Here is an 8,380-nt window from a genome sequence, read left to right as displayed (position 1 = left end):
AGACAACTTGGCAAAATAAACATAACCCTGTAAAATCAATCATTGCACATTTTTTGAACAGGAAATAAAAAGGGTTCATGAAGTCGAACGAGATGAAACTGGTTCCTTCTTGCAAATGTTGGTAGTTAATCTTGAACTTGTCTACATTACGGTTGATATGAAGGTCATGTATTTGATTTAAGATCAAGAATTTGTGATGGAAGAAAACTAATGGAGGCAAAAAAAGGAACCATGTTCATCTCTCTGCTGCAATGCTTTTGTTAATGACAAATTTAAAACATTTTGATAGTGTGTGGTGGAGAAGGTACACTCATCAGTAGATGCATTTAAAGACTCTCATAATGTACCCACACAATATTAACGTGTGTTACTGTTCAACACTAGAACAGTAAGAGGAGGTTTGTTGACATTAAACTGCTACAGTTGATTCATATTTGAGGCACTGGCACTTAAAACATAACTGATTCTGCTTCTCAAAGATCCAACAGCATGCACTGCACATGGAGCTGTAACTGTAACATGGAGTGAAGACCAGTGTATAAATGGCACGGGTGAAATATAAATGCTATGCTTAGTTCAGTAACTGATTATCTACAAAGTTCCTCACATCAGGTTGGTTCCTTTTGAAGGTTTTACCCTGAGCGCTGCAAACAACACAGGCCTCGTTCTCTCCCGCCTGATTTAACTGAGAAGAAGATACAAATCGACGATGAAGCTTCTTAAAGGCTACATGATTTTTAGAAGACAGTTTGTACAACATTCATATAAAGTTATTTTCTAATAAAATATACACAGAAAATAACGGTAATAAATTAATAAATACATCCATTTTTAGCATACGATGTCACTCAACATGAATATTATTAGCAGTTTGACTATTTACTTGATATATGATTTCTAACACTTCTTCACTCCTGACCTTTAGACAAACCCCAGAGGTATTCGACTTAGAATAACAGGCCTGCCCTATTTGACCCCAAAGGAAAGTGAGCAGTCCTCCGCAACTGACGGCAAGGCTAACAAAAAGGATGCAGAGATAAATATCGTTTGAACATGTTGTTTCCTAAGGAACCTACAGAGGCACTGAATACAGTTATACACAGTAAGAGAGGAGGGATCAACATAGGAACAGTACTGTCTTACAAAAATCACTTCTTGTTTTTACATGAACCTGGGCTGCAATTCTCTGTTCACTTTGGTTGGTTTGTCATTGAGGAGAGAGTAGACCATCGAACATTGTCTTTTCTAGGATCGTGTGTATTCGGTGAAAACATTCAGGCCTGACTGATAAAACACTCTGGAGACTTTCAGCAATGACACCGACTGTTGAGGAGGTAAGACTGAGGAGGTAAGACTCTTTCCATGAAAGAAAAAGTCTTCAAAGAAGATTTTGTCAGGACCAAGGAACACTTTCTGAAAAATAAAAGTTTTACAATTCTTGATAAGAGGGATAATGAAGAGATAAAACAAAGAGGATCACAAGGCCTCTTTTCTTTAACAGTCAGGAGTTTTCTTCAGAGGAAAGACCCTATGTCCAAGTCCATAAAGGAGTTAGCATCCATGCCAAAAGAGTTGTCATAGTTCTGGGCGTTCTGGTGCAACTTCTGATGGTGGCGCAGGTTGGATTTGCTAGAAAAGCTCTTGTCACACAGCAGGCAGGCAAAGGGCTTCTCTTTGGTGTGAATCCGTCGGTGACAAATGAGCTGAGTGGACACGCGGAACGCCTTCCCGCACTCCAGACACTGGTAGCGCTTTGGCTCTGTGTGAATGCGCCGGTGGTTCTTCAGAGCCATCAGGTTGGTGAACTCCTTCTGACACACGGAGCAGGAGAAGGAGCCGGTCTTGTGGCTGTTCTTGTGGTTGAGGAGGGAGCCGGCGTGGCGGTATGTGCGGCCGCAGTGCTCGCAAACGTGGCTCTTGTCTTCTGTGCCGGCAGGGTCGTTACTCATCTGTGAATTTGTGATGCTTTCTGGGATATGAGACAAAGGTGGTGGAACCTGCTTGTGCATCCCGTCAATCCCCATGGTCTGACTTATTCCTGAGTCCCAGAGGATGTTGTTATCTACAGGTTCACCCACGCCATGTTCATAGGTGTCATCAGCCCCGTGGTGCAGTTCCTGGTGCTGCTGGTAGCTGGCTGTGTCAGGAAACGTCTGCTGGCAGAGGCTGCAGACTAAAGACTGTTCCTTTGAGTGAACGTCCATATGGCTCTGCAGGTGTGACACCAGACAGAAGGTCTTGCCGCACTCAGGGCAGCAGTGACGCCTCATCTGGGAGTGGATCTGTAGAGTCAGAGGATCAGGAAACGTCTGGAGACACAGGGTGCAGTGGTGGAGGTTTTCCGAGTGAGTCTTTTTATGGTTGAGGAGGGATCCAGCGTGGCGATAGGAGCGCCCACACAGGTCACACCTGCAGAAGGGATATGTTCATAATTTAAAAAAATCAAACATTATACTGCGACACAAATCATGTTACTAAACAGTGAAACGTATCAATCTGCAAATGACCGATTTAATAACTCTACAATTCTGTCAAAATAAAAAGCTAAATAAACTTTGAAAAGGCAAATAAAACGGACTGCTATTTCTTTAAAATATAAACTAAAAATCCTTTTTCATAAGGAACATTTAAACTAGTTAGTCTCAATACATGTTCTAAGTGGGATATTTACAGTTACACAATAATTTAATTTTTTTTCACTCCTCTCTGGTGGGAAAAACTAACTCTTTTACATTTCTTCTGCCGACATACCAACAAATAAAGATTATGAACAAATACAGATATACTTTCAGTGAGCTAATTTATCATTTACAACAAGCCTGGCTTTTTTTTAAATACAAATATATATATATAAAAATTACCCTTATGATTAATAGACAAAAAAGGTGTGTTCAGGCTGATTAGAGCAAATACTGTGCCCCCTGGATTACATACAAAGGCAATGAAAAGATGCTAAATCACAACGCCCCGACACCAATCAAGCAAATTAACAAACGTCACAAATACTGTGAGAAGTAGGATGACTCTGTGTTGTGAAAACCTGTGAGTGTGGAGTTTTTCTGAGGCCCTCAGATTTCATCAGAAATGGTTGACCTAACCCTGATCAAAAAGCAAGCAACTCTCAAGTGGTTTGCTTGTTTTCCTGTAGACAGAGTTGACAAAGCATTCGTTGAGTTAGGTTAGGGGTTGTTGTATACTTAAAACAGCATTTGATTTTCTCACAGCTGTGAGTAGATTTTGCTTTGCCTCTGGTCTGAACACACCGTTAGCAACACAGTTTACAACATGAACTATACTCACATGAAGCACTTGTCTCCTCTCTCTGCCTGCTGGATTACAGCTCTCACTGAGTTCTCTTGACCTCGGCGGCAGCGGTGCCTCTTCAGACCGGATCCGCCCTGAAAGCTCTTTCCACACGCGGGGCAGCTGAAGTGACTAGTCGCTCGGTTGTGGACCCTCTGGTGGTTGTGCAGAATACTGGCAAGGCGGAAGGCCTTTCCGCACGTGAGACACACGTACTTTTTCTTCTGCGTGTGGATGCGTGTGTGATTCCGTAGAGCCATGGGGTTGGTGAAGGGTTTAGAGCAGAAGGTGCAGCTGAAGTGTCCCGTCTTGTGGGTGTTTTTGTGGTTCAGGAGTGAGCCCGCGTGGCGGTAGCTGCGATTACATATGTTGCATGTAAAAGGCCGCTCCTCTTTGATCGAGGACCTGTTTGTTTGTGTATCAGCGCTGCCTGAAGCTTCATCACAGGTGTGTTCTGTCAGCTGCTCCACAGAAAAGAAGGCCTGCTTACATTCCTTACACTTAAACGCTCTGGATTTTAGACTCCTCCTGCCTGCTGTCCCGTCTTTTCGATGGTCTGCACAAACATGGGCTAATAGCTGCTTCTTTCCTCTGAAACCTTTTCCACAGTTTTGGCAAGAGTGCCTTTTGAATGCAAAGTGGGTGCGCAAGTGGTTCTTCATTGCCAGCTGGTTGGAGTAAGTGTTGTTACAAACAGAGCAGTAATATTCACCTGTTTTATGGGAGTTTCTATGGTTGACCAGACTTCCAGCATGGCGATAAGTACGCCCGCACTGGTCACAGGCGAAGGGCCGTCCGTCACCTGTGTCCTCTGATTTGACTGAAGTCTCACACTTTGTCTGTCCAACCTTTGCCTCGCGTGGTTGCCTGCAGCGTCGAGTTGAGCTAAAGGCCTGACTTGCATTTGAAGTTAAAGACTGCATTCCTCCGTCGGATTTTGTCCCATTCATCTGCATGAGGGTCTGGATCTGGTTGTTGAGTTCCTGGATTTTGGCCTGGTTCTCTTTGTGCCTCCTCAGGTGATTCAATAGCTGCTTCTGAATTTTGAAGGCTTTCCCACACTCGTGGCAAGTGTGCCTGGGGGAAAGAGACAAAGCATATTGTTAGTTCTGTGAACAGATAAGTTCTGGGAACAGATGAGGCTGGGAATGGAGCCAAAATAACATAAACAACAAAAGACACTTTACAGTAATTATGATTTGCAACATGAGTAACATTTTTTTTAATTTGACCAGGTTGATAGCATCTTGGTTGAACTAACCTTTTAATATCAAAGTGTGACCTCTGGTGGTTCTTTAGGGCCAGCAGGTTGTAGAAGCGTTTCTGGCAGACGAGGCATCTGAACACACCTGTTTTGTGGGACTTTTTGTGGTTAAGAAGGGAGCCGGCATGTCTGTATGACCGCCCACACTGATCACACTTGTACTGACGACGTTTAGCATCTATAGTTTCTTTTAGAGGAGTGGTGTCTTCGTTTCGGGCAACACTGTTAACTTTCATTTCCTCTTTACAGTGTGTCAACTCATCTGTCCCCTCAGCTGTGCAGCCATGGTTGTCAAGATGATGGTAGCTGGTGCAGAAAATCCCACAGCTGCCACAAATGATACTTTGTGCTTCCTCCTTGCCTGCAGACACATCACTGTTGTTCATCTGCAAATTATCAACATTAGCCACCTGGTCCTTGTTGTGTAGAAGCTGATGAGTTATTAAGTCTTGTCTGTTGGCAAAACTTTCTCCACATGTGCTACAAATCATCATCTCTCCAGGCTCTTCATCTTTAATTTCTTCATGGGAGGACATGGATGAGGGCCCTGAGCTTGCAGGAGTACCATGAGACTGTGTGTGACCTCGCAGATGGCTTCTGAGAGCCCTCATGCTGGTGTAGCTATTTCCACATATGGAACATTGATACAGATCCCCATCATCATCATCCTCCTCCTCCTCGTCAGCATCTTCACCTTCCCCACCACCATTCAGCTGACCGCTGTTCAAATTTTCATGGAAATCCTGTTCAAAATAACTTTGGTCATGGCTAACTTTCAGACCATGGTACTCTACATTACTAACTGGATTCCCACCTGCACAGTGACCATTACTTTCCTGAAAATGTATACTGCTGTCATAGTCGCTGCTAGTAGCTTCATGCTGCTGCTGCAGTAGCAAAGGGCAACTGTGAGACTTAATTCCTGCAATATCTGAAAATGTCTCACCACAGTCTGCACACATGTGCCGCTGCATCAGGTGTTCATCGTGAGGTAGATGCACTGTCATATCCTGGGAAAACTCCTGATTAAACTGCTCATGGTATAAAGCTCCATTGCTGTGGTCTGCTCCGTTCTCCTGATCCATACCAAGTGCATGGTGAGTGCCCTCCTCCCCCTCCTCTTGAGAGGACAAGCAGCTCTGTTGGTTGTCCAGAGTCAGAGGCTCTGAAGAGAGCCAGTCTTCCTCAGTGAGGAGGCTAAAAGATGACGACTGAGCTTTATGGACGCGGAGGTGACTTTTGAGGGCAGCAAGGTGGGGATAACTCTTCCTGCAGATAGAACACTGGTAAATCCCGACCTGATGGGACCTTTTGTGGTTGATGAGGCTCCCAGAGTGGCGGTAGCTTTTACAGCAGACTTGACACTTGAAGGGACGCTCATCAGAATCTACAGTTGAAGTCTCTTCTATTTCAGTTGCATCGTCTGTGATGTGTGCGTGTGTCAGGGCAGGGTTGAGAATGCTTGGGTCTACAATGATATTTTCTCCCTGAGTGCAACTGGAAGATAGCATCTGATTTTTGGAGCAGTCCGGGTACAGATAACCGTTTCTTGTAACATGCTCCTGTGGCTGATCAAAGCCTCCGGGATTATCTAAAGATGATACTGAAGGAACATTGTTTAAAGGAGATGCATAAAAACTTGACTCAGGTGAAGCAATACTGTTTTCATATGACATATTGTGGTTCTCTGATAAGGTATCCTGAGGCCCAGATGTCAAAGATGAGGAGTTATGCATTTGTATGTGTTCCTGGAACTCCTCATCATTTGGGAAAAGAACCTGACACAGATGACAAAAATTAACAGGAGCATCTTGGCTCTGAGGTGAAAACTGGTTCAGTGGCGTGCCTGTGTATGACCCACCCACTGAACCTGGGTCTGACCCACTTCTGGACTTGTGAGTTCTCTGGTGGCTGTAAAGTGCAGCCATGTTATTAAACAGTTTGAAACACACTGTGCACTCAAACATTCCCACTTGGTGAGTCTTTTTATGATTGGTCAGGCTTCGGTGGTGTAGGTATGATTTGTCGCATAAATCACATCTAAAAGGTCGATTTGCTGAATCATCTGAGGTCTCGGACTGTAGATGATAAACAACCTCAGTCTTTTCCTCAACTGGGCTGATCTCTGCAGAATCCTCCACACTGTTGGAATACTCAGTTGGGGCTTGTGGTTGATCGTTTTCAGTTTCATCTGAGAGATATTCTGTGTCTACCTTCCTATAGGACTGCTCCTTTACTCGCCTGGCAAGATGAACTCTTTCATGTGTAGCCAGCTGGGTTGCCAGGCGAAAAGCTTTCCCACATTCATCACAAGAGTATTTTTTCTGTGAATTGTGAATCCGGAGATGACTCTTCAGGGCCAAAGCATTAGAATTTTCTTTACCACATATGTCACACTGAAAAGAGCCTACTTCATGAGTCTTTTTGTGGTTAGCTAGGCTACCAGCATGCCTATAACCGCGTCCACATTCATCACATTTAAACCTGCGATCTTCCTCTTGTTGAAGGTGAACAATTACGTGCTCCTGCAGACTGGGCATGTTGGGAAATATCAGGCCGCATTGTTTGCAAGGAAATCCTGTTGTCCTGCCAGGGTCTTGCAGTGCCATTACAAGATAATTGACTTAAGTGCACCAGAAACAGTATGTATGAATGTGCAGAAGGGAAATGCATTAGATGACTTTGTAGCCCATATAAAAAGAAAATAGTTCTTTACAATAAGATCCAAAGAGCGTCCAGGATGGTAATAACGGGAGGGGATGTGGTGAATAGGCTCCACAAATTTTGGAAAGAATGATCTGAGTTTGAATGAGCTGTTAAAGAGAGAAATAGAGATAGTTAGAGGGGTGGTGAAAACAATAACTAGTTCACAGTATTTGTTTTACGTATAAAGTTACGTATATAATATAGTTAACTTAAGATAACCTACAATGTACTTCGCTGCACACATCCATATCAGTTCTATGGCACAATGGTAATTATCATTTAAATCAGTTAATCTTCAGAAAAAAATCAGACAAATCTTATACGTTTAATTGTGTCATTAAACAACAGCTGGTTAGAAGAGACGCCCAGCGTGGCTTCTTTTGCTACATCTCTGCACTAGCATGCTAACTGGACTAGCTATGTCAATAAACCGGACTAACGCCTCTCTCCAGTCTTATTGCCTTTGAAAATGTCAATGTTCTACGGCATTATAGACAGAAACAATATGAAACCTCGCGTACTTATTATATTGTATTATAAAGGTAAACACATTTATAATTAAAGTTATATTAATACAACGGACAATTCAACTAGCTGGTGTTAGCGCGACATCAGCTAGCATGAGGATGGCTAGCTAAACAAACATTGCACCAAAACGCCATGAAGTCTTTTTAAAATGCGAAAGTAAAACGTCAATAAACGCGTCAGATTAAATACCTGTAGCAGAACCGATACAATGCAAGACTCCCGAGGATATGTTTCTATTCATCAATTTAAAAACGTTAATTTTAAGAAAAGGGCAACCCCCTTTCCAATTGTCTTTTTTTCTTCCATCCCCGTTTCCACATTGCTCTTGTTGCTAGGAAACAGGAAATGTGCAGCAGAGAAATACTTCCCCCCTAAAAAAGTAACTAGCTAGGTGTGCTAAAACGTACAAGCTGGAGCCATTAAGTGTTAAAGGTGCCACTAAGCAACTTTAAACTTAAAAAGTTTACTGTTCACTTGTACGTTCTTGTATATATAATGTTTTAACACGTAACTAAAGCAAAGTATCCGCTTTGGAATATAGACGAGCTAAGAAAGCTAGCACAGCTACAAATTATCTAA

General features: G+C 43.0%; 1 protein-coding gene across 2 annotated transcripts; it reads right to left on the bottom strand.

Annotated features, from left to right (window-relative positions):
- Positions 1-247: 247 nt before the first annotated feature.
- On the bottom strand, positions 248-8,149 carry znf646 (zinc finger protein 646). 2 transcript variants are annotated; one of them, XR_009665943.1, is made up of 5 exons: positions 7,991-8,149; positions 4,565-7,380; positions 3,301-4,380; positions 3,041-3,142; positions 2,277-2,409 (listed from the first exon to the last, which is right to left on the bottom strand). XR_009665943.1 is itself a non-coding variant. In XM_061028556.1 (4 exons), exons 2-4 carry the CDS (start codon positions 7,174-7,176, stop codon positions 1,515-1,517), a joined length of 4,587 nt encoding a protein of 1,528 aa, XP_060884539.1. In that variant the 5' UTR covers positions 7,177-7,380; positions 7,991-8,148; the 3' UTR covers positions 248-1,514. The 2 variants fall into 2 exon arrangements, 1 of the variants encoding a protein (XP_060884539.1); XM_061028556.1 differs by lacking the exon at positions 3,041-3,142 and having other exon boundaries at positions 248-2,409; positions 7,991-8,148.
- Between the last annotated feature and the right edge of the window lie 231 nt (positions 8,150-8,380).

Source organism: Labrus mixtus, chromosome 21, assembly GCF_963584025.1.
Source record: "Labrus mixtus chromosome 21, fLabMix1.1, whole genome shotgun sequence".
Taxonomy (NCBI): domain Eukaryota; kingdom Metazoa; phylum Chordata; class Actinopteri; order Labriformes; family Labridae; genus Labrus; species Labrus mixtus.
The sequence above is the reverse complement of the archived record's forward strand: the minus strand, read 5'-3'. Positions and strand labels throughout refer to the sequence as shown.